Here is a 26,886-nt window from a genome sequence, read left to right on the forward strand (position 1 = left end):
TAATTAGAGACGCTTATGTTGCCGGCATGCAATCCTCCGCTATCTGCCAACAATTGCTGGAGAAGAACGCCCTCGGCCTAGCTGAGGCACGGACCCTTGCAACCTCCCTGGAGGTCGCTGACCTGAACGTCCGCGCATTCGCCCCCGGCCGCGCAGCAACCCCCGGACCTCATGGCATGCGCCACCCCCGTCCTCCGCTGACCCCGACCCCCCCCCCCAGGCCTGCGCTGCGGGACGCTCCAACAAGCTATCGGGGCCCCGCTGCTATTTTTGTGGCCTATCGAAGCACCCCCGCCCACGCTGCCCGGCCCGCTCCGCTCTGTGTAAGAGCTGCTGGAAGAAGGGCCACTACGCAGTGGTCTGCCAGACCAAGTCGGTCGCTGCTGTTCCGCGCAGCGACCGCGGATCGCCCCCCCCAGGGCCCCGCGCCACGCACCGACCTCTCCGGCCTGCCTCCCGGCCCCCACAACAGGCCCACGGTCCTCCCGACCCCCGCTCCCAGCTGCCCCGACTGGCCCGCAGACGCCACTGACACTGCCCCCAGCTGCCACGAGGTTCCCACGGGTGCCGCCATCTTGGGCCCCGGACGCCACATGCGGGTCATGGGCGCCGCCATCTTGGGCTCCGGCTCCACGTGCGGGTCCTGGGCGCCGCCATCTTGGGCCAACACGGAAGGCCCTGCCAGCGATTACTCTGCCACCGAGGATGACCTGGAACTCTCGCCATGACTTGCTTCCATTACACTCGACCAGTCGCGACCACGCTCACTCGCCAAGACTGCGACAACGATCCAGCTCAACGGACACAAGACAAAATGCCTACTGGACTCCGGGAGCACGGAAAGTTTTGTCCACCCCGACATGGTAAGATGCTGCGCGCTCCCCATCCACCCAGTTAAGCATAAAATCGAATTGGCCGCGGGTTCGCACTCCGTCAAAATCACCGGGTGCTGCATAGCGGACCTCACGGTCCAGGGGATGGTTTTAAAAAACTTCAAACTCCTCATTCTCCCCCGCCTATGCGCTCCAGCACTCTTGGGCCTGGATTTCCAGTGCAACCTGCAGAGCTTAACCTTCCAATTCGGCGGTCGTATTCCCCCCCTTACTGTCTGCAGCCTCGCGTCCCTCAAAGTGGACCCACCTTCCTTGTTTGCTAATCTCACCCCAGATTGTAAACCTGTCGCCACTCGGAGCAGACGATACAGTGCCCAGGACCGGACCTTCATCGGGTCCGAGATCCAGAGGCTCCTTAAGGAAGGAGTTATCGAGGCCAGCAACAGTCCCTGGCGAGCCCAAGTGCTGGTAGTTCGGACTGGGGAGAAAAACCGGATGGTCATTGATTACAGTCAGACCATCAACAGGTTTACGTAGCTGGACGCGTCCCCTCTCCCCAGTATTTCCGACCTGGTTAACAGGATCGCGAAATACAAAGTCTTTTCCATGGTGGACCTTAAGTCCGCCTACCACCAGCTCCCCATCCGCGCGAGTGACCGCACGTACACCGCATTTGAGGCAGATGGGCGCCTCTACCACTTCCTCAGGGTTCCATTCGGTGTCACAAATAGGGTCTCGGTCTTCCAACGGGAGATGGACCGAATGGTCGACAAGCATGGGTTACGGGCTACCTTCCCGTACCTCGATAACGTCACCATCTGCGGCCACGACCAGCAGGACTATGACACCAACCTTCAAAAATTCCTCCGAACCGTGAAACTCCTTAATTTAACCTACAATAAGGATAAGTGCGTGTTTAGCACCGACCGTCTAGCCATCCTCGGCTACGTAGTGCGTAACAGAGTGATAGGCCCCGACCCCGAACGCATGCGCCCCCTGATGGAACTCCCTCTCCCCAACTCCCTCAAACGCTGCCTGGGCTTCTTCTCCTATTACGCCCAGTGGGTCCCCAATTACGCCGACAAAGCCCGCCCCCTCATCCAGCCCACCTCTTTTCCCCTGTCGAGGGAGGCCCACCAGGCCTTTAGCCGCATCACAGCGGATATCGCAAAGGCCACGATGCGCGCTATCGACGAGTCCCTCCCATTCCAGGTCGAGAGCGACGCGTCTGACTTAGCTCTGGCGGCCACCCTGAACCAAGCGGGCAGACCCGTGGCCTTCTTCTCACGAACCCTCCACGCTTCCGAAATCCGCCACTCCTCGGTGGAAAAGGAGGCACAGGCCATAATCGAAGCTGTGCGACATTGGAGGCATTATCTGGCCGGCAGGAGGTTTACCCTTCTCACAGACCAATGGTCAGTAGCTTTCATGTTCGATAATGCACAGAGGGGCAAGATCAAGAACAACAAGATCTTGCGGTGGCGGATCGAGTTGTCCATGTACAACTACGATATCTTGTATCGTCCTGGGAAGCTCAACGAGCCTTCCGATGCCCTATCCCGCAGTACCTGCGCCAGCGCGCAGATTGACCGCCTCCGCTCCCTCCACACGGAACTCTGCATCCAGGGGTCACTCGTTTTTACCATTTTATTAAGACCCGCAACCTGCCCTACTCCGTTGAGGAAGTCAGGACCGTCACCAGGGACTGCCACGTCTGCGCCGTGTTCAAACCGCACTTCTACCGCCCCAAACGAGCGCATCTGATCAAGGCATCCCGCCCCTTTGAACGTCTCGGTATAGACTTCAAGGGTCCCCTCCACTCCAACAACCGTAACACATATTTCTTGAGTGTTATCGACGAGTACTCCCGCTTCCCTTTCGCCATTCCCTGTCCCGACATGACCACAACAACCGTCATAAAGGCCCTCCTATCCATCTTCTCCCTGTTCGGTTACCCCGTGTACATCCACAACGACCAGGGGTCCTCCTTTATGAGTGACGAACTGTTTCAATTTCTGCTCAGCAGGGGCATAGCCTCTAGCAGGACGACCAGTTATAACCCCCGGGGTAACAGTCAGGTCGAGCGGGAGAATGGCACCATTTGGAAGACCATCCTGTTGGCCCTACGGTCCAGAGATCTCCCTATCCCCCGTTGGCAAGAGGTCATCCCCGACGCTGTTCACTCAATCCGGTCTCTCCTCTGTACTACCACTAATCAAACACCTCATGAACGTCTTCTTGTTTTCCCTATGAAGTCGTCCTCAGGATCCCCTCTCCCGACTTGGCTGGCCACTCCCGGGCCCATCTTGCTCCGGAAGCATGTGCGGATGCACAAGTCCGACCCGTTGGTTGGGCGAGTCCAGCTACTCCACGCCAACCTGCAGTATGCGTACGTGGAGTATCCCGACGGTCGGCAGGATACGGTCACCGTACAAGGCGTGCGGCCTTCTCCTCTTCCATCAACACCCGCCCCCCCCACGACCCAGCGCATATACCCCCCCTTCCCCGATTACAGCGTCTCCACCACCGGCCCGGGGTACGGAGACACATCTACGACCGACGCTCCCGGAGGCAAGGACGACCATCGGCCCAACGTCACCGGCTCCACTGCGACGGTCCACCAGAACATCACGGGCACCCGACAGGCTGATCGTGACAATCTGATGCAACCATGGGACATTATTGGACTCTATTGTAATTTGTTTTGCATCCTAATGTAGTATGTAGTATAGTTTATTTCTGCCACGAGCCAGTGGGCAGCCCATATCTTCGATTATCTCTACTCATATCACCAGTCCTCGGACCCCCCCCCCCCCCTCTCTTCCCCTCCCCCCCCGCTTTCTTTCTCCACAAGGGGTGAATGTGGTGATATGAGTGGGAGCACTGCCATTGGTGCAGAGCATTGGTTTCCCATTGGCTCTGGCTGGTCATGTGCCTCTCGTCTGATTGGCTGGGACTAGTCATGTGACTGCTCACCAATTGGTCAAGAGGCAAGTAGACCCCGCCTCTGAGGCGGGGTATAAGTACCCAGATTTCCCGGCGGTCGGCCTTTCTCTGTAGTCGACCACCGGGCTAACAACTAGCTGATTAAAGCCACAGTTTGGATCTTCATCGTGTCTCACGTCTAATTGATGATACATCAGGGGGTAAGGGGACTGGGCCTGTAAAAGGAGCTGCGCCAGAGGAGACGGGGCCAGGCAGGTGGAAAGCGTGGGCTTTTTCCCGTGCTGAAGGCTGGAGGGGCGGGGCAGGGGCGGGGATGCGCAGGCTTTTTCCTGTGCTTGGGATGAAAGGGGGAGGCGGAGAGCCTGCTGGTGGGTAATGGAGGGGGAGGGGAAGTCCCACAATGGGAGGAGTCGAAGGAGAGGCGGGGACAGCAGGAGTCAGCTGACTTGCGGGAGTGCAATGGGAGGAGCAGCAGCTAGGAGGGGTCCTAGCTGGGGGTGGGGGGGGGGGGGGGACCAGGTTGCTGCTGGTATGGTCAAGGGGGAGCTGGAACGAGTAGAGGGGGTCGGGACGGGGATCTACTGTCGTGGGGAACGGGCCGGACGTGGCTGGCCGAGGAGGGGTTATGGCCAGTCGGCGGGGGCGGGGGGCGGGCAGCCCCCTGATCCAGCTGATAACCTGGAAAGTAAGGGGACTGAATGGGCCGGTTAAGCGGGCCCGGGTGTTCACGCACCTGAAGGTGCTGAAGGCAGATGTGGTCATGCTCCAGGAGACACACCTGAAGGTGGCGGACCAGGTAAGATTGAGGAAGGGGTTGGTAGGCCAGGTGTTTCATTCGGGGCTAGATGCCAAAAATCGGGGGTGGCGATCTTGGTGGGAAAGAGGGTGTCGTTCGAGGCGTTGAGCATTGTGACAGACAATGGTGGCAGGTACGTAATGGTAAGTGGTAAGCTGCAAGGGGAGAGGGTGGTGCTGGTCAACGTGTACGCCCCGAACTGGGACGATGTGGGTTTTATGCGGCGCATGTTGGGACGGATCCCGGACTTGGAAGTGGGGGGCCTAATAATGGAACCCCTGGCTATGGCACTGAGGGAGTCGAGGAACTGGAGGGGGCTGGTGCGGGGTGGGGAGGAGCATAGGGTGTTGCTCTATGCGGACGACTTGCTGCTATATGTGGCGGACCCGGTGGGGGGGATGCCGGAGGTAATGAGGATCCTCAGGGAGTTCGGGGATTTTTCAGGGTACAAGCTCAACATGGGGAAGAGCGAGTTGTTTGTGGTTCACCCAGGGGACCAGGAGAGGGGGATTGGCGAGCTCCCACTGAAAAGAGCGGAGAGGAGCTTCAGGTATTTGGGGGTCCAGGTGGCCAGGAGCTGGGGGGCCCTGCATAGATTTAATTTCACTAGGCTGGTGGAGCAAATGGAGTTTAAGAGGTGGGACGCGTTGCCGCTGTCCCTGGTGGGTAGGGTGCAGTCAGTCAAGATAACAGTGCTCCCAGTGTTTTTGTTCCTGTACCAGTGCCTCCCCATTCTTATCCCGAAGGTCTTCTTTAGGCGGGTCAACAGGAGCATAATGGGGTTTGTGTGGGCACGAGGGACTCCGAGGGTGAGAAGGGTGTTCCTGGAGCTGAGTAGGGATGGGAGGGGGCTGGCGCTCCCCAACCTTTGTGGGTACTACTGGGTCGCTAATGCAGCGATGGTGCGCAAATGGGTGATGGAGGGGGCATCATGGAAGAGGCTGGAGACGGCGTCTTGTGAGGGTACGAGTCTGGAGGTGCTGGCAACGGCGCCGCTGCCGCTTCCTCCAACGAGGTATACCACGAGCCCGGTGGTTGCGGCTACCCTCACAATTTGAGGGCAATGGAGGCGGCACAGGGGGGAGGTGGGGGCCTCGGTGTGGACCCTGATATGGGGGAACCACCGGTTTGTCCCGGGGAGAATAGATGGAAGGTTTTCGGGGTGGCACAGGGCAGGGATAAGAAGGTTGGGGTACCTGTTTGTGGATGGGAAGTTCGCGAGCCTGGGTGAGCTGGAGGAGAAGTACGGGCTCCCTCCGGGAAACACCTTTAGGTATCTACAGGTAAGGGCGTTTGCCAGGCGGCAAGTGGTGGAATTCCTGCTGCTGCCGCCATGCACGGTACAGGACAGGGTTCTCTCAGGGGTGTGGGTTGGAGAGGGGAAGATTTCGGCAACATACCAGGTGATGCAGGAGGAGGATGAGGCCTCGGTGGAGGAGCTGAAAGGTAAGTGGGAGGAGGAGTTAGGGGAGGAGATCAAGGAGGGGACGTGGGCAGATGCCGTAGGGAGGTTGAACTCTTCCTCTTCGTGCACAAGGCTCAGCCTCATATAGTTTAAGGTACTGCACAGGGCACACATGACCGGAACAAGGGTGAGCCGGTTTTTTTGGGGTGAGGACTGTAGTAATCCACGGGAGGCAGGAGTTCCGTCACCACACCAATATTTATTTACAATAACGATATTACAGGAGCAGCTACAAACAGTGCTGCTAGCAGTCCAGACAACTTAAGACTGGCTCACAAAGTCTACACAGGTGCTTATATGGGCCCCCTCAATGAGCTATCATTGAGGGAGCTCATACTCCAATTGGCCAACCAATAAAGCCAATTGGAGTTCATTACAAGGACAAATGTGTTAGGTGCTCAGGGAGCCCAGCAAACCACACCCATATGTTCTGGGCATACCCAGCCCTGGAGGAATTTTGGAAGGGCGTAGCGAGGACGGTGTCGAGGGTGGTAGGATCCAGGGTCAAACCGGGCTGGGGCTTGCAATATTTGGGGTTGCAGAGGAGCCGGGAGTGCAGGAGGTGAAAGAGGCCGGTATTCTAGCCTTTGCATCCCTGGCAGCCCGACGGAGGATTCTTCTTCAGTTGAAAGATGCGAGGCCCCCAAGTGTGGAGGCCTGGATCAATGACATGGCGGGGTTTATTAAATTGTAAAGGGTGAAATTTGCTTTGAGGGGGTCAGTGCAAATGTTTTTCAGGCGGTGGCAACCATTCCTAGACTTCCTGGCAGAACGATAGACTATGGTCAGCAGCAGCAGCAGCAACCCGGGGGAGGGGGGAGGGGGGAGAAGAAGGGGGTGGGGGGGTAAGAGGAGGGGGGGAAGGGGAGGGGGGAAGAGGAAGGGGGGGAAGGGGAGGGGCGAAGGGGAGGGGGAAAGAGGAGGGTGGAAAGAGGAGGGGGGAAAGAGGAGAGGGGAAGAGGAGGGGGAAGGGGGGAAAGGGGGGAAGAGGGTGTGGGGGTTCTATTTTATTTTTGTTTTTCTATATTGGGGAATCTGATGGGGTGTATATATTTGCTATGTTTGCGATGTGTTTCGACGGGTGTTAATTTATTATTTATGTATGGGGGAGGGGGGCACTGAGTTGTTTTGTTTTGTATTTAATTCTATTGGGTTCCTTTTACATTTTGTTGTTGATATTTTGTGAAAACTTTAATAAAAATTATTTTATTAAAAAAAACAAAGGGCACCCCCTGATGGCCTGGTGAGTGAAAGGCGACATCCGTGTCATCTATTACCCCCTGGACCTGCCGTATCCCGGTGATGGCAGAGAAACCTGCAGCCCGGGCATCTTGCTGGGTGTGGTCCATGTCAAAGATGATGTTGTTTTGCAGCCAGTTATATAGGGTATCTCTGACCTGTCGGATGCACCTGTGGGCTGTGGTCTCGGAGATGTCACAAAAGTCCCCACTCGAGTTCTGGAATGATCCTGAGGACATGGCACTTGTGCGGCACCGTCTCCTTGTTGAGGCGGAGTCTCTTGCAGCATGCGCTGTCCGTCATCTGTTCAAACGGTTAGCAACACCTGCACACTCTGGGCCATCATGAGACTCCGCGTTGGGTCCCCCTGCCCTGATGGGCAGTTGGATCTTGAGGTTATAGGGTGGGGTCGGCACATGGGCTCCCGCCTCGAGCATCTGCTGACGCCGCTGTTGTCACCTCCGGCATCTGGCTGCCCGGGTTACCAGCAGCACCACTAGGGAAAGTTATGGGTCCAAAATCCCTGCCATAGCATTCAATATCTGTAAGGAATCGGGAGAGGATGTTAGACTGACAAACGGCGGTTGCTTCCACCCCGGTACCCTCCATTTCCCTATTTATCCCCCCCTCAGGTTCACTCACCGGACCCCAGATCCTATACCCTGACACCCGCTCATAACATCACCTGGACCGCATGCTGATTCCCCTCCCATGGCACTCACCCACCTTCCGGTCATGGACATGTCCCCTGCGAAGGGCCTCCCCTCCAAGCCGAGGGTCCCCCGCCCCTCCTGCTGAGCACTGAAGTGGCAAGCCCAGCGTCCCCAGGCTCTTTGCCTGTGAGCAAAGATGGCTATTCACCTCCTCCGCTGCCCACAGAAGCCCTTCCACCAGGCTCATGTTTCATGTTTTTCAAAAGGAGTACTAATCACTGCCAGCGTGACCACTGGGGAGTCTGATGAATGACGGGAAGCTGTCATCGGACTCCCCAGTGTCTGGGGGGCCCCCCATTAATTGTATGGAAATAGGGCTTATGTGGTGATAATTGGTTTCTTGGTACACAACGGTGAGAACGATTTCACCTACCGGAGCGGCTGGTTGTATTGCAAAATGTTTGGCAAGGTTCTCATTTTCTGCTACTTCCGCTATTTACCAGCCTTGTTTCGCTCGAGCGTGAGCACAATGAGACCGGAGAGTCGCACCCTTTGTCTCTCTCTCTCTTCACAGGTGCAAACTATTATTTTCTTATTTTATACGGTATTAATAACTGTCTTTGGAAGAGTTTAAGTCTAATAGCATGTTATTTTAATTTTTTTAGAATGTTCAGGAAGGTCCTGATGTAGTAAGGCACTACCTAAATCAGTCTGGCCAGCAATACTACACTCCTGAAGGTGAGTACCTCTTGATACAGACTTAAATGGAAATAAAAATCAGGCGAGATATAAAGCACTATAACCCATTTTACACAATTTAATATGGTCAAGATCTGTTCCCAATATTGTAGACAAGGCGTTGAATGTAGTGATTGAACAAATCTTTTAACAAGGTATTTTCCATTCATTAGATGTGGTTCAGTTTCCATATATGAAGCGGTTCTGCAAATGTCCCTCAACCTGCTACATTTGGACCTTTTTGTTTCTTTCTATGTTTCTTGCTTCACTGCATGGACTTGGCTTCTCTCCTCCACCTCTTTCAATCTGCAACAAGCTTTTGAGGGAAAAACCAAATGTTACTATAAGTGGGCAAAATGACAGAAAGACAGAAAATACGAGAAATGCTTTTACATACATAGAACATACAGTGCAGAAGGAGGCCATTCGGCCCATTGAGTCTGCACCGACCCACTTAAGCTGTCACTTCCACCCTAGCCCCATAAGCCAATATCCCCTCCTAACCTTTTTTTGGGCATTAAGGGCAATTTATGATGGCTAATCCACCTAACCTGCACGTTCTTCCACTTGTGAAAAGAAACAAAAAGTATGAACACTACAGGTTTTATCAGAACCGAGCATTTCCTGTTTTTGCCTTATTTCTAGAAGTTGTTTACTTTCAGAAATTTGTCAGTATAGTTTCTCAATGGGAACCATGTTGTTTCTGTTGGATATGATCTGTTGCAGATTTTTTTGTCTGCTTAATGACAATTACACCCTAATTTCAGTCTCTGCCTTCGATGGGCCTGATGACCTTTTAACACAGCTGGAATCACAAATATATGGATCAAGTACAGAATTGCAAACAAGGACAGACTTCACACTGAAATCTTTTCAACCAAAGGTGCAAGTTCCGTTTTATGTACCTCCTGGACAACGTCCTCGCAAACTTGAGATTGAAAGGTAATAGCTTCCAATTCATCATTGCATATTCTTTAATTAAGTTTTAGATAGGCATCAACAGGCCATTCATATTGGTAATGTTTTGAATATATTGGCACAACAAATGTTGAACATTCACTTTGCCAATATGATGAAACAGGTGACAGAAGTAAAGCTGACACAAAATCTATGTTGTTTATCAGTAATTATAGGCATGCTTTAATAGGATCTGGACCATTGGGATCTCTTCCGGGGTAGGTGTGACCTGTACAAGAAGGACGGGTTGCACCTAAACTGGAGCGGTATCAATATCCTGGCTGGGAGTTTGTTAGAGTCACTCGGGAGGATTTAAACTAGTATGGCAGGGGGGTGGGAACCAGAGCATAACCTTAGAACGTGTACAGTAAGAAGTCTTACAACACCAGGTTAAAGTCCAACAGGTTTGTTTCAAACACTAGCTTTCGGAGCACTGCTCCTTCCTCAGGTGAATCGGAACAGTGCTCCCAAAGCTAGTGGTTGAAACAAACCTGTTGGACTTTAACCTCGTAACACCTGCCCCTTTACCTCTTCCATACTTAACGTTAAGTTCGAGGATGACACCAAGGTTGGTGACGTGGCAAATAGTGTTGACGATTGCAGAGGATAGAGCAGGACATAGATAGGTTGGAGACTTGGGCAAAGAAATGGCAAATGGAGTTTAATCCAGACTAACGTGAGGTAATACATTTTGGTAGGTCTAACATAGAGGGGAAAATACCGTAAATGGCAAAACTCTTAGGAATATAGAAAGTCAGAGAGATCTTCACGTGCAGGTCCACAGATCTTTGAAAATGGCAACACAAGTGGACAAGGTAGTGAAGAAAGCATATGGGATGCTTGCCTTCATTGTACGGGGCATCGAATATAAAAACTGGCAAGTCATGCTACAGTTGTATAAAACCTTGCTAAGGCTGCACTTGGAATATAGCGCACAATTCTGGTCGCCACACTATCAGAAGATGTGCAGACTTTGGAGAGGGTGCAGAGCAGGTTTACCAGGATGTTGCCTGGTCAAAAGGATGTTAGCTCTGCGGAGAGGCTGAATAGACTTGGACTGTTTTCATTAGAACGATGGAGATTGAGGGGTGACCTGATAGAGGTCTACAAGATTATGAGGGACATGGATAGAGTGAATGGGCATGCACTCTTTCCCGGGCTGGAATGGTCAGTCACCAGGGACATAGGTTTAAGGCCTGAGGGGCAAAGTTTAGAGGAGATGTGCGAGGCAGGTTTTTACATAGAGGGTGGTGTGCCTAGAATGCACTGCCTGTGGAGGTTGTGGAAGCAGGTACATTAGTGGCGTTCAAAAGGCATCTCGACAAATACATGGATAGGATAGGATAGGTATAGAGGGATACAGCACTAGGAAGTGCTGAGGGTTATGGCAAAGGGTGGTATCATGACCAGTGCATGCTTGGAGGACCGAAGGGCCTGTTCCTGTGCTGTATTTTTCTTTGTTCTTTAATATTATCAAACAATCCATCAAGTTCAGACCAGCTCTTAGCTGTTCTTATCTCCACACTCGGGTTTCACACTTCTGGTCTTCACATGTCCCACTTCAGTGAAGGCAGCTGATGGTTTAAGTGGCTAACTGCCTCCATGAATCATGTATGTGGGAACCCTAGCCCAACTCCAGTCCCAGATATGCAAAGATGGGAAATGCCAAGTCCAAGGATGGTTCTTCGAAATTTCTGATATTTCCAGAATTTCCACCACAATTTAATGGACAAAATCTGGGCTATGGTCTCATTTCAAAGAGTAACCATTTTCAGCTGTCAACAAACTGTGAAATGACAAGAAGCTTAAGATTAAGGATGGTTGCGAAATCAGTCACACAGCAGTATTCTAGCAATGAAACCTTCAGGCTTATGTCAACCAGAGAAAAATAGCAAGCAATATTTTTCTACACACCAGATATTTTTCTCAAAAAGTAAAGACAGGACTTTTGAATGCCTTGACTGTTTCCTTTGACATGTGCTTTTGACAGTTGCTCTTGACACTTTTGACATCTACTTTTGATATGTCTACTTAAGAAGTAGATTAGTTTGGATAGCCAGGCTACCTCTTTGGAGAGATAAGGTACCGCTTTTGATAGGCCGTGACACCTTTGCGATAGGTAAGGCACTCTTTCGAAGATATTTCACCCTTTGAAATTGCTAGTGATCATGATTATGGCAGTTTTCGCACAAACACATTGGAAATGTCAAGTTGTCAAAGAACTGTTAACTTTTCAAAGAACTGTTATTAAAGAGTTGTCCAGTTGCCAAGGAGCTGTTAAATATCTGTGCAGCTGTCAAAGAATTGCCTATTAGTCAAGGAACTGTCCAGCTGTCCATGAAGTATCAAAGCTGTCAAAAATATTCAGGAACTTTCAAAAGCTATCAATTAACTATCCAAAGATGCTAGGTAAGTTGGCATGGAGAAGGTAAGGGCAAAGGGTGGTTTGTGGGGTCATGAGAAGGAACAAGATGGCACCAAAATGGTATGGGGCAATGGGATGGGTGGGGGGTACGTGATGACATAGGGGGTGTGAAGGGGCATGGGGTGGGTATGAGATATGGATTGGCATTGGTTAGCATGGATAGTAAATAGCAAGTGTATGGTAGGGAAAGTGTGAGGACTCGAGGAATGTCTTTTGTTTTCCGTTCATTTTTATTCATTTCAAGCCGGTACCGAAGCACAGAAGCAGGCCTTCTGTCCAACCTGCCTCCACACCAGCAACCTCCACATTGTTCCAGGGTGTTCCGCCCGAACTCTTACTTCAGCCCGCCTCCAGTACCCCAACTGAAAATCTGACCTGTGGGCAGACATTTTTAAAGGTCGGATTTGCCGAGCCATGAAATCTCTAGAACCTGACCCGGGGACAAAGGTTTAGACCAAGGAACCCCAATACCTGTTGTTGTAAGGGATTGTGCACTTGAATGAAATATTTGTGGTTATAAGGATTCATGTAGTTGAAGGAATGTAAATGTAGTAAATAGTTTTTTTAGGAAGGAAAGTTTGTTTTTCAATATAATGAAGTCTGCAGTAGACATTTAAAACTTTATTTTATCTGATCTCTGCATGGTTCCTTTGGCCTGCCCGTTGTGGACACTGGATGAGTTGACATGGCTGGTGTTCGGGCAAAAGGTGGTGGGTGGGGGAGCATGTTCTGGCAATACATTGGCATCGGGCCTCTAAAGAGTCACGGGGATGTATACAGAGCATAGGTTGGCATGGAGAGCATGAGTGGCCTTGGGAGATGGGTGCAGGAGCATAGGTTGGCATGGATGGATCATGGGGAGTGTGGGTGCAGTGAGTGTTGGGGTGAGAACTGGAGGATGTTTCATGCTTTATTCTTTATTTTAAAATTTTGAACACAGTGTCAGAGGTCCAGGGCAGGTTTTCTGCTCAGTCCACACCTGGTAATCTTTGAGGAAGCTTTTAAAGGAGAGAAGAAAATAGTGAGACAAAGAGAGTTACTAAATTGTTTCAATTTATTTCACCTAATTTTCCTAAACTGGTCTCTAAATCAATCAGTTTTATAACACAATATCAGAGGCTACATGTTTAGCTTCCTTGGTAATGGTTTCCAAAAGTTAGATTGATACTAGGGACGAAGGCTGGTCTCTTCAAAATGGCTGATTCTGTATTTGAGTATCTGACTTTGGAAAGTATTTATCCATGAATTGTGCCCATAATTTTTGGGCATAGAAGTTGTCTATCATTTTATGATTCGACCATATTTGGTAAAAGTATTTAATGTAGGTATTTAATATTTAATACATTAAGTAATGTACTTAAATGTATTTAAGTATTTAATTCCTGGTTTCTGCAGACGAAGGCGACAGTACCAGAATCAGAATCTTAAACAGCTACTTAAACTGGAAGGAATTAATTCAGACAAGTTGATGCCACGTCACTCTGGACCAGAAAGGAATCGTGCCAAGAGTGGGAAGAATGCACCGCATTTCACAGTGTACCTTCCTTTAGAGGTGCTGTACAGTTCTTTCAAAAGTTAGATATGAGTGATATTAATAGATGAATGGTTAACCCATTTAGAATGCAATACTGTCATCACTAATTTAATAAAGGCATAAGTCCATCTGGTTAACGCTTCTCTTAAAATAGCAATCAGAGGAATATTTTATGAATGTGTTAAATGTGCATACAATAGTATCAGTGATGGTAATTTCTAAAATTGGGTACAACTGATACTTTATTACAAAATGCATAAAATGAAAGAAGCTGAACAGCTTTTCATTTTACGCTCAACTAGCATCACTGAGAATATCCCGGACGGGATTTTCTCAGCCCGTGCCGATTGGGAGAATCCCTGTTCAAATTCTCCCAACAAGCCAAAATGGCTTGTGATTGGCGTCGCGCGGCCCGGAGAATTACCGGAGTCGGTCCCGACCGCATGACCCCTGGTCATGCCGGCGCTGTTCCAACCTATTTTTTAAAATGGTGAGCCATTCATGCTGGCTCACGATCCGGAGGCGGGAGGTGAGGGGGTCAGCGTGGGGGGACCTACGGGTGGCGGAACAGGCATGGCTGTGACTGGCGGGGACAAGGGGAGGAGTGCCTCCAGGTTCGGGGGGTGGCGCGGGGAGGACAGCCCTGCCGCCGGGAATGGCCCGCCATGGCAGGGCGGTGCCTAAGCCACGGCCGCCATTACGCCATGCAGCCCTGTGGCAGCGTCGGCGCAGGCGGCTCAAAGAGCCGGCGACAGCGGCAGTTGCAGCAGAGGGACAGGCTGCAAAGGGCCAGGTGGCACCCGCTCAGGCTGCAGGATTGCCCGCCTGACAGGAGGAGGCGGATAACGACGGGGGTGAGGAGGCGCCCGATGAGGCCTCGTATCTACCGGCGCCGCATGTCCTTCGACGATCTGCCGGACACGGCATGCAGGAGGAGACTCCTGATGCACTGGGAGACCATCGTCCATATCTGCCACCTGATGGCACAGCGTGGAACAGGGGGGAGGACATGCTATCCCGTGTGGCCACAAGGTTATGGTGGCCCTGAACTTCTACGCAACGGGGTAATTCCAGTCGCCGAATGTGGATCTGTCCGACATCTCCCAGGCATCAGTACACAAGTGTATCTGTGCAGTGACTGATGCCCTGTACGACATCGCGGCCCACTACATCCAGTTCCCTGTGGACCAGTCCCACCAGAATGCCCGGGCAGCGGGAGTCGCAGCCGTGGCCAGAATACCCATGGTCCAGGGACCGATCGATTGGGTGTACCAGCAGATGAAGATCCTGCACATCTGCACCCGGTACCCGGGCAGTGTACATGATGCGTTTATCCTGGCACAATCGTTCATCCCCGCCATGTTCGAGGGACACCCTCCCCCGGCTGAGGGGCTGGTTGCTGGGCGACAAGGGTTACCCGTTGCGGTCATAGCCGATGACACCTATACGGAGGCCACAGACTGACACGGAGACCTGCTATAATGAGGCCCATGCAGTGACCAGGGGTGTGGTCGAAAGGTGCTTTGGGCTGCTGAAGATGCGCTTTGGGTGCCTGGACCACTCTGGAGGGGCCCTCCAGTACCCGTCAGAGCATTTCAACTGCATTGTTGTGGTCTGCTGCATCCTGCACAATATAGCACAGCAGAAGGGCGATGAGCTGGAGGAGGAGGAGGAGGTGAGGGGGAGCCCGGGGAAGGGCAGGGATCTCCAGATGAGGAGGATGGGGGGGGTCGTAATCGACGGGACATTGGGGGCTGGATATGGACGGGAGGCTGCATGACGCCATCGAGCATGGGAGGCGTTGATCGCTGCACGTTTGACCAACTAGGTGGTAGGGGTTCGCTGAGTACGGGCACTGATCCCACTGTAGGGCACCACCTCAACACCCCGCACCCCCACCTTTCACAACACCCATGAGGCGCACCACCCACACCACCCACCACCCTTACCTCCCACATGGCCTCCTCCATTACACATCCACCTGCGGCACAACGTGCTGGGCTCACACGGTCGCTTGTGGAAGCGGGTGTACTCGATGCCACGGAGGATGATGACAACTCACTCTGCAATTGGCTGTGAGCTCCAAATCGTTAGACAATATCTGTCTCATGGCCACATTTACGCCCTCCACCTGGGTTGGTCCCTGTATGTGTGCCGGACACTCAATCACATGACCCTGTCGAATCGCTGGGGGCGGGGTGGCGTGGACGGCCGGTTGTGGGGGAGAACCACATTACACCCACCGGGGCTCAAGTTCGTTCACCCCTCGACCACAGTGGCACTCAGTCTGCTACCCAACTCCGCCGGCATCGGACATAGCACAGAGGCAGCTTGAATTGGTGTAACAGTGAGTCTAATTAGAAAGGTTATATACATGGGCCCTCGCCCCTATAACTAAACTGTGCCCTGCACCTGTGCCAACTTACTAGGTGTCTAACTTACTGGCCTTACAGGCGCTACCATTACATCTCTGTGCTTCCCCGGATGGTACAGCAGGAGTGGAGGCGGACTGCTGAGACCCCTGCCCTGCGACCTGGCTCCCTGTTGGCGCTCGTTTCCTGGGGCAGCCCAACTTGGATGGGCCAGGCTGCTTCTCGGGCGTCCTGGATGGCATGGTGCCACCCTGTTCTGCCCGTTGCCCACCAGATGCACCAGGGACGGGGGGAGTCCGAGGTGCTGTGGTGTTCCGGGACCTCCTCTGCAGGAGTCACCGGCACAGGCCCCAGCCCCTCCTCACCCTCGACGTGCCCGGTGGCCCCCGGGCCTCTCTATGGGACAGGGTGCGAGCGGAGACAAGCCCCGAGGCACCACCGACACCTGGCACTGCCAGTCCTGGAGGCCCACTGGTATCGACCAGGGTCTGAACATTAGCAGCGATGGCGCTCGGGGAGTGGGCCATCCCTGTCTGGGACTGTGCCACCTCCCTCTGGGCTTGTGCGACGCCACCCGGCATCTGGGCAAGGCCGCCGATACTCTCAGTGATGGTCTGCTCAGACTGAGAAGGAACACATTTTTGAAGAACCATTTTGGAAAGTGGCATCACCGGAATAAATACGACGGAGGTGAAGGAGCTAAGAGAAAGGGATGGAGTCCTTACAGGGTGTAGGGTCGAAGAGCTGTCGTCCAGATAGCTGTGGGAGTCAGTGGGCTTGTAGTGGATATCAGCAGATAGTCTATTGCTGGAAATTGAGACAGAAAGATTAAGGAAGGGAAGGGAATTGTCTGAAATGGACCAGGTGAAAGTGATGGAGGGGTGGAAACTGGAAGCACAGTTGATGAATTTTTCCATGTCCGGACGAGAGCATGAAGCGGGACTAAAATAGTCATCAATGTAACGGTAAAGGAGTTGTGGCAGGGGGCCCGGATAGGCCTGGAACAAGGAATGTTCCACATACTCCATAAAAAGGCAATCGTATCTAGGACCCCATGCGGGTACCCATTGCTACACCTTTGATTTGGAGAAATGAAATGAATGAAAATCGCTTATTGTCACAAGTAGGCTTCAAATGAAGTTACTGTGAAAAGCCCCTAGTCGCTACATTCGGCGCCTGTTTGGGGAGGCTGGTACGTGCTGAATTGAACCGTGCTGCTGGCCTGCCTGGGTCTGCTTTCAAAGCCAGCGATGTAGCCCTGTGCTAAACCAGCCCCTGGGAGAAAAGTGGGATGAGTTAAAGGAGAAGTTGTTGAGAGATAGAATGAGTTCAGCCAGGCCAGGAGAATGGTGGTGGATGGGAATTGTCCAGGTCTCTTTTCGAGATAGAAGCAAAGTGCTCTCAGGCCATCCTGTTGTGCCCACTGACTCCCGACTACAAGCCCACTGACTCCCACAGCTATCTGGACTACAACTCTTCGCACCCTACACCCCGTAAGGACTCCATCCCTTTCTCTCAACTCCTTCGCCTCTGTCGCATTTGTTCAGATGGTGCCAGTTTTCAAAATGGTGCTTTAAAATGTGTTCCTTCTTCCTCAACAGTGATTTCTGGGCCGGTTTAGCTGGTTTAGGGCTGGTTTAGCTCAGTGGGCTAGACAGCTGGTTTATAATGCAGATCAAGGCCAGCAGCACGGGTTCCATTTCCGTACCAGCTTACCCGAACAGGCGCCGGAATGTGGCGACTAGGGGATTTTCACAGTAATTTCATACTTGTGTCAATGAAAGGTTATTATTATTTCCCACCTACAGTTGTAGACAGGGCCCTCAACAGTGTGCGGTCCATGTCCTGCGTCACTACGCTCGCTCCCTCCCCTCCCTCCCAGAACAAGGATAGAGGCCCCCTCGTTCTCACATTTCACCCCACCAGCCTCTGTATGCAAAGCATAATCCTCTGTCATTTTCGCCAACTCCAGCCTGATGCCACCACCAAACACATGTTTTCTTCACTCCCTCTATCAGCATTCCGCAGAAACCGTGCCCTCTGAGATAATCTAGTCCATTCCTCCACCATACCCAACAACTTTCCCAAGACCCGTGGGACCTTCCCATGCAATTGCAGAAGGTGTAACACCTGCCCTTTTACCTCTTCCATACTTAACGTCCCAGGCATGAAACACGCATTCCAGGATAAGCAGCGTTTCACTTGCACCTCTTCCAATTTGATCTATTGCTCTTTTCTCTCCCTACAGATGCTGCCAGACATGCTGAGATTTTCCAGCATTTTCTTTTTGCCTTTCACCTTACTGTGCTGCCGATATTGATTCCACACCCTCAACCTTCCTGGCCTGGGGTACCTTACCCACCCACACTAATTGCAGTCCCATCTTATTCGCCCTACAAAAATAAGACTTGGGCATGAAAATTGGGAGATTCTGAAACACAAACAAAAGCTTGGCAGCCACCGTCATCTTTACCGTCTGGACCATTCCAGCCACGGCAAAGGCAACACATAGCACCTCCTAATGTCCTGCTTCATTCTCTCCACCAAATTCAACTTGTGCATCTGGGCCCAGCTCTGTGCCATATGTATCCCAAGATAATGAAAGCTCGCAGCAGCAACCAAAACGGCAACCTCCTTAAACTGCCCCCGGAAGTTGATATGGAATACCTCACTTTTCCCCATATTGAGTTTAGACCCCGAAAAAAGGCTGAACTCCCCCAAGATCCCTATAATTCTATCTAAACTTTCAATTGGGTTTGTAATATATAGCAAGAGGTCATCAGCGTATAAAGAGACTCAGCGCTCCACAACCACACCCCTCCTCCCCTGTCAATGACATGCCACCCCTCGAAGTCCTAAGTGCCATTCAGCTTCCACAACCACCCCCCCTCCCCCATCAATGACCTGCCACCCCTCATAGTCCTAAGTGCCATTGCCAATGGTTTGATTGCTAGGGCAGAGTGGGCACCCCTGCCTTGTCCTCCCGATGCAACCCAAAATATCTGACTTGACACTATTGGTTCTCACACTTTCCTTGGGAGCACTACACAATAATTTCACCTAGTCGACAAACCCCTGTCCAAACCCAAACCACCCAACACCCAGAATAAGTGCGGCCACTCCACACGGTCAAACGCCTTCTCTGCGTCCACAAGCACAACCATCTATCCACCTCTCGGCCTATCGAGAACATCGTTATCACATTCAATAGCCTCCAAACATTGGCCAATAGCTGCTGCCCTTTCATGATTCCTGTCTGGTCCTCACCTATCACTCCCGGCACACAATTCTCTATCCGCACCGTCAGAACCTTTGCCAATAATTTTGCAACCACATTTAGCAACAATATCAGGTGGTATCATCTGCCCAATCTCCCTCACTGCCAGCCTCCTCAGCTGATATGCGAGCATCTGACTTGCCTCCTCCCCATTCTCGTACATTGCCCCTTGGTCCTGCGCATCTGTCCCACCGTCTCCCTTGTCGACATTAGCCCAAGCTCCATTTGGAGCTTCTGACTCTCCTTTAGCAGCGCCACCTCGGGCGCCGCCGAGGTCCCTGCCAGAATGGCCTCCACCAGCCTCAGCCTCTCTGCCCATTCCGCACTCTCTTTATACCCCCTAATTGAAATAAACTTCCCTCTAACCACTGCCTTCAACGCTTCTCACAACCCGAGCCCCAGAGATGTCCTCCATCTTATTACGCTCCACATAGTTCCGGATAGCCACTCATATCTTCTCACAGACCTTGTTATTGGCCAATAACCCCACATCCAACCTCCACTGTGGCCTCTGGGAGTTCGCCCCCTCCAACCCCAAGTTGACCCAGTGTGGCGTGAGGTCAGATGCCATTCGGTACGAGCCACCCCCGCCAATAGTGCCTTATCCAGGACAAAAAAAATCAATCCCGGAGTACTCCCTGTGGACATGCAAAAAGAACAAAAATTAATTTGCCCTCGGCTTCTCAAACCGCCATGTGTCCGTCTCCACCCCCCGCCCCCCAAATTTGCTCCATAAATCCCAACAACTCCTTCGCCATTGTCGACACCGTCCTAGATCTGCAGCATGACTTGTTCAGCTCCGTATCAAAATACTCTCCCCTTAAGGGGATCACCCTTTAAGCAACTATGCCACACTAACTGCATCCACATCAGCAACCCATACCTCCCCCCACCCACCCTAGCCCCTCCTCCCTAACAGAGAAAAAAAGAAAGAACTCCCCCAACAATGGATCTATCCCCACTTCACTCCCGTTAACTAGCCTAAACGCTAGCATGGTGGCCCCACTTGAGGCAACTGCCTTCCCCCAAACCCCCCCTAATCTCTTGCACCCTCTCCTCCACATTGACACTGATACCCACAACCCCAATAACCCACATGATATAAAACATGGTGCAACATTCAACCCGACCGAAAAGCGGTAACATTCCCCCCACTGGTATCTCCATAATCCAAAGATCTCACAAGTCCCCTTATCCAGGCTCTCACAAAAACCTGCTTGCTTCCTTCGGCGTGTTCATGTAGAACTTCTGGCCCTGATGTGCGATCCACAATCGGGCTGGGTACAGCACCCCAAATGTAATACCTTTCTTGAACAGGACTGCTTTGCCTTATTGAACCCAGCCTGGTACTTAGCCAGCTACGCACCCAGATCCTGGTGGACCCGAATCACATTCCCTTCCCAAGTACACTTCCTTGTCTCCTTTGCCCATCAGAGAATCTTCTCCTTGTCCATATATCTGGGCAATCGTATCACCATCGCACGCGACTGCTCCCCCACCATCGGCCTCCTACTTAGCGACCTGTGCGCTCAATCCACCTCGACGGGGGAGGATGGGGGTGGGGTCGGTCGAAGACCCCTCTCCCACAAAGCTTCCCAAACATTCTCGCTACATACTTGGGTGGCCTGCGTTCTCTCAATGCCTTCGGGCAACCGCACAATCTGGAGATTCTGTCTCCTCAGCCAATTCTCCAAATCGACCCTCAACTTCCTTTGGCCCTCTGCCACCAGCATAATCTCTGCCTCATCGTCTCCCACCAACTCTTCCACTTTTTGTAGAAATGCACTATGTGCCTCCAACCTCTGCTCCACTCTCTCAATGTCTGCCCAAATCGGGTCTGCCACCAGGTCTTCTGAGGCGTCCTGCCTTTGCTGCTGGAAATTGGCCATCAAAAGCTCCACAAACTGTTCCGTGGACACTGAACGGACAACAACGCCACAAGTTCTCCGCCATCATTCCTTCTGTGGCACTTCATAAAAGATCCTGGTCTGACTGTTGCCCCTTTTCAGTTCCACTCCTTGTTTGATAGGGGTGAAACATGCCCACCCGAAGGAGAATCCTCAGCTCTGTCTGTTCCTGTACTTTGTGCCAGCAAATACCCACATGAGCAGGTAACAAGGAGCAAACAATTCTGCGTCAAGCAGGAGTCACCTAATGTGCAACCACTCACTCCATGGCTGCCACCGAAAGTCAAGGTTCCCCCTTGTTAAGGGAAAACCCCACCCACAATTACCGGGGCAGTTCATAAATGTGGGGAATCTGATTGAACATAGTCCATGGCCCCCAAGGGGGTCAGAACACATTCTACGAACTCATCTCTCAGACACCTTGCCAATTTTGTCTGGTCGAGTCCATATGAAGATTAAAGTCACTTGCATTATTGTTGCTGTACAACATGATAATCTTAATGATAATCTTTATTATTGTCAAAAGTAGGCTTACATTAGCACTGCAATGAAGTTACTGTGAAAATCCCCTAGTCGCCACACTCCGATGCCTGTTCGGGTACACAGAGGGAGAATTCAGCGTGTCCAATTCATCTAACAAGCACGTCTTTCTGGACTTGTGGGAGAAACTGGAGCACCCAGAGGAAACCCACTCAGCCACTGGGAGAACGTGCAGACTCCAATACGGATCACATCACTGCCAAACCTTTTGAACAGCATGAGCAATGATTGTTGGTTGAGCCAGAAGTGACTACCATTAACCCAATGTTATTCCCATTTCATGGGATGTTGTGATGGCATTGTGGAATAAATATACGTGCTAACTATTTCTTTATTTGCCAAAATTAATATAGAATTAGAAAAAATATGTACAAATGTGGTAATAGGGACTGTGATAATAAATTATCACAGTCCATTGAGAACTGTTTCTCACATTTTTGGGGGAAAGATACAGGCCTTCCTCAATGCCTATAAAACTGTGATTAAGATGGGAACTGACCACGTAGAACGGTACAAGCCAGAGCTTGTGGTTTTAAAAATTCTTTCATGGAATATGAGCATCACTGGCAAGGCCAACAATCATTGCACAACATCTGTCAACACAGATAAAATACTGGAATCCATCATTAAAGAGGGTGTAGAAGGACATTAAAAAAATCATCTTACCATCAGAATAATCAGCATGATTTTGAGGAAGGAAAAGTAATTTCAGGATATTGCAAAAAAGGGTATTGAGCAGGTGAACCAGTAGATGTTGAGTAGTTGAATTTCCAAAAGGCACATAAAATGTTACAACACAGAGTAAGAACATATGGGGCGGTATTCTCCCCTACCCGGTGGGGCGGGGGGTCCCGGCGTAGCGGAGTGGTGCCAACCACTCCAGCGTCGGGCCTCCCCAAAGGTGCGGAATTCTCCGCACCTTTAGGGGCTAAGCCCGTGCCGGAGTGGCTCCCGCTCCGCTGACTGGAGCCAACGGCCTTTGGCGCCACACCGACCGGCGTCGGGGCTGGCCGAAAGGCCTTCGCCGGTCAGCGTGAGTCCGCGCATGCGCCGGAGCGTCAGCGGCCACTGACATCACCACCGGCGCATGCGTGGTGGAGGGGGTCTCTTCCGCCTCTGTGCCGGCGGAAGAAAAAGAGTGCCCCTACGGCACAGGCCCGCCCGCCGATCAGTGGGCCCCGATCGCTGCCCAGGCCACCGTGGGGGCACCCCTTGGGGTCCGATCGGCCCACACCTCTCCCCCCCCCCCCCAAGGACCCCGGGGCCCGCTCGCACCACCTGCTCCCGCCGGCACAGAGGTGGTTTAAACCACGTCAGTGGGAGAGGCCTGACAGCGGCGGGACTTCGGCCCATCGCGGGCTGGAGAATCGCCACGGGGGGCCCGCCGACTGGCACGGGGGGCCCGCCAATCGGCGGGGCGCAATTCCCGCCCCCGCCGACCCTACGGGGGGTCGGAGAGTTCCGCCATGGTGTTGGGAGTGATATATTAATATGAATAGAGGACTGGCTAACTAGCAGGAAACAGAGAGTTGGGAAAATGGGGCACTTTCAGGATGGCAAACTGTATTTAGTGGTGAGCCACATGTATCAATGCTTGGGCCTCAACTATTTACAATCAATATTAATGACTTGGATGAAGGGGCCAACAGTATTGTAGCCAACTTTCCGGCAATTTTTATGCATTTGAAAAAGTCTTGGCAAATTAAGGTTAAGCGGGGGGGGGGGGGGGGGGGGGGGGGGGGTTGTTGGGTTACGGGTATAGGGTGGATACGTAGGTTTGAGTAGGGTGATCATTGCTCGGCACAACATCGAGGGCCGAAGGGCCTGTTCTGTGCTGTACTGTTCTATTCTATTCTAAATTCCTGCAGTCCACCTCTGGCTGGAACACACTGCAGCCATGCAGCAGGTGGTGAAGGGAATTCATTTGTAAGGTGGTGGATGTGGTGCTGATCAAATTGACTGCTTTGGAGTCGACAATGTTGACCTACTTGAGTCTTTTCAGAGCTGCACTGACAAAATCATTGAGTGATACAGTGTGCAAAAAGGCCATTCAACCCACCATGCCAGTACTAGTTCTTTTAAAGATTTAGACAATTAGTCACACTTTTTGTTCATTTCTCATAGTCCTGCAAAGTTTCTCCTTGAAATATTTAACCAAATTACTTCAGAAAATTATTACTAATTTGCTTTTAGGCAGCCCATTCCAGATTTCATTTAAATCCATTTGGAGGATATGGGCATTGCTGGCTTGGCTATCTCATGTTTCCCTTGAGAAGGTGGTGGCGAGCTGCCTTCTTGAACTGCCAGTGCTGTTAGGGAGGGAGTTCCAGGATTTAGGTATAGCGACATTAATCAGAAGGAACGGTAATTTATTTCCAAATCAGCATGGTGGCTGACTTGGAGGGAAACATTCAGATGGTGGTGTTCCCAGGTATCTGCTGCCCTTGACCTTCTAGATGTTAGAAATCATGAGTTCTAGGCTCGTGGAGAGAATGATGAAAAGGATGCTGGGTAACAAGAAGCCCAGGATTGAGAAATGCGAAGTGAGCCAGTCAGGATATATGGCCAGGTCAGGAGGTGTATAGAATGACCAATGGGAAGCTTATATGTGAATCTTAATGTGATTTTGAATATATCTGCAGTGATTCTTTTGTCCTCAGTCTCTCTTGCTCTGGGCTCCCAGAAGACGGCTGTGTGTGTGTTCTGAGGTCCTACGAGTAAGCCAGCCTGCAAGTTGGTTATTATTAAATGATACTATACCTACAAATCCATCTCTCATTTTATTCAGCCAGACTACCGGGTGAAGAATTTAACTATTAACACTTCCTGAGGAGCATTGGTCAGTTCCTGCAGTGCATCTTATAGATGGTACACACACTGTTGCCACTATTTGGCAGTGTTGGAGTGAGTGAATGGTTGTGGAAGGGGTGTCAATCAAGTGAGCTGCTTTCCCTTAGATAATCTCAAGCTTCTTCAGTATTGTTGAAGTTGCACTTATCAGGACTTCCGGTGGCGGCTATGAGGGAGTGAGTCGCACATTCGGTGGCTCTCGCTCCGGCTGGCTTTTTGGACCTGGTTTCCTGACTTTTCAGAACTTTTGAGCGCTAGAAAAGATGGCCACAAAGTTCCTGACTGAAGCATGCAGAGCTGTATGGAAACAAAGAAGAGCAGAAAGCAGCGAAAGCAGGAAAGGAAGGGGTAGAGACAAAGTGGTGTGGTAGCTGACCCGTGACCAAAGATGGCTGACGTACGGACCGCAAACCAGGGGCTAGATTCTCCGCTCCCGCGATAAATCGGGAAGGCTGTTGTGAACTCGGCTGAGTTTCACGACGGCCTCGGAGGACGTCCCTCTCACCCTATTCACCCCCCTCCCCAGGGGGCTAGGAGCGGCGTTCCGTAAATCTCGGCCGCCGGGCCTTGACGCTTGTGGCAAGGCGGCATGCCAAGAATGACGCGATGGCGTCGCCTATGTAACGTCAGCCGCGCATGCGCAGGTTGGCCGGCTCCAACCCGTGCATGCGAGGCTGACGTCACGACGGCTGACGGCTCCAACCCGCGCATGCGCGGTTGCCGTCTTCCCCTCCGCTGCCCCGCAAGACGTGGCGGCTTGATCTTGCGGGGCGGCGGAGGGGAAAGAGTGCGTCGCTTTGAGACGCCGGCCCAACGATCGGTGGGCACCAATCACGGGCCAGTCCCCTCCCGAGCACCAGGTGTGGTTGCTGCCGTGAAAAACGGCGAGCGGCGATTCTTCCGAGCGAGGAGGGTGGGAGAATTGCGGGGGGTGCCAGACCGGCCCTCCCGCGATTCTCCCACCCAGCGTGGGGAGTGGAGAATTCCGCCCCAGATGATCCAAGCAGGGCTAGACAATATGCCGCAGGTCATAAAAGGAAGTTTTGAAGATATGAAGCGGGATAACTTAGAACTGCTTCAGAAAGCGGTGGAGCAAGTGAACCAAAGGCTAGTGGCCCAGGACAAAAAGGTCAAGGAGCTGGAGCAAGCGATGGAGGAACAGGCGGACGCACAAACGATTGCTACAATAGAGATAGATGGGTTGAAGGATCGACAGAGAAGGCTGCTTGACAGGCTTGAAGACCTGGAAAACAGAACCCGCAGACAAAATTTGAGTTATTGGCCTCCCAGAGGGGGCCGAAGGTGCGGACGCCACAACGTTTGTGGCAGACCTGTTGCAGCAGCTGGTGGGGGCTAACTCCTTTCCGTGACCGCTGGTGCTGGATGGGGCACACAGAGTGCAGGTGAGGCAACCGCGACCTGGGCCCCCCCCCCCCCCCCCCCCCCCCCCCCCCGACCAGTGGTGGTCAGGCTCCACAGGCTCTCAGACAGGGAGCGGGTCATTCAGTGGGCAAAGAGTACAAAGAGCTGTACTTGGAACAACAATATCCTGCGCATCTATCAAGACCTGAGTCAGGAGGTGGCCAGGCGGCGAGCAGCCTTTAAAAGAATTAAAGAGATTTTGTTCAAAAAGCATGTGAAGTTTGGTCTGCTTTTCCCGGCCCGGCTGTGGGTCACGCACCAGAGCCAGCATTACTACTTTATGGACCCAGATGAGGTGATGGAGTTTGCAAAGAATCAGGGACTCATGCCGAACTGAGGGCCCACGGACCAAAGTCAGAGCCTGAGTATTATTGTTTGCGGGACTTCTATTTTTTTGCTGCTTTACAGGTACTTTGTAGTTTCTGTTTTCCGTTTTCGCTGCCTATGGGTACAATAGGCGGCGGGGGGGGGGGGGGGGGGGGGGCGCCCCGCCCCGCCCCACCCCGCCCCGCCCCGCCCCGCTCCGCTCCCCCTCTCTTTTGGGTTTTCTTTTTGCTTTTTCTTTGTGTTTTTTTCTTTTTGGAGCTTCCAATGGGACAGAAATTTGGCCGGGAAGCAATGGGGGTTAAACGTATTGGATGTCGGGGGTTGATGCGGGTACTGTGTTGCTGTGTGTTTTTATTACTAATGCACAGATAGGGGTGATCGGTATCACTCATCTGTTTACACAAATGGAACAGCATTACAGCTGGAGTGGTCTTGGGTCTTTGTTTGATTGCCCTTGTTTGTTGTTTGATCTCCTGTACTGTAGAGAGAGAGACTGCTTGAGCAGGACACATCAGGGGAATGGGTATGGATGGGTGGGGGGTGAGCTCAGGGGAACAATGGGAGCGAGACAAGTGGGCGCCGGAGAGATGAGTCACCGGGCTAGC

General features: G+C 52.1%; 1 protein-coding gene across 1 annotated transcript in view; it reads left to right on the plus strand.

Moving 5' to 3' along the window:
• The window catches only part of dnah1 (dynein, axonemal, heavy chain 1), a 995,196-nt gene that overhangs the window by 49,629 nt on the left and 918,681 nt on the right, over nt 1-26,886 (plus strand). The window contains 3 exon segments of the mRNA XM_038812191.1: nt 8,598-8,670; nt 9,438-9,612; nt 13,448-13,604. Of these exon segments, the coding sequence (XP_038668119.1) occupies nt 8,598-8,670; nt 9,438-9,612; nt 13,448-13,604 (405 nt within the window).

Source organism: Scyliorhinus canicula, chromosome 11 (assembly GCF_902713615.1).
Source record: "Scyliorhinus canicula chromosome 11, sScyCan1.1, whole genome shotgun sequence".
NCBI lineage: Eukaryota > Metazoa > Chordata > Chondrichthyes > Carcharhiniformes > Scyliorhinidae > Scyliorhinus > Scyliorhinus canicula.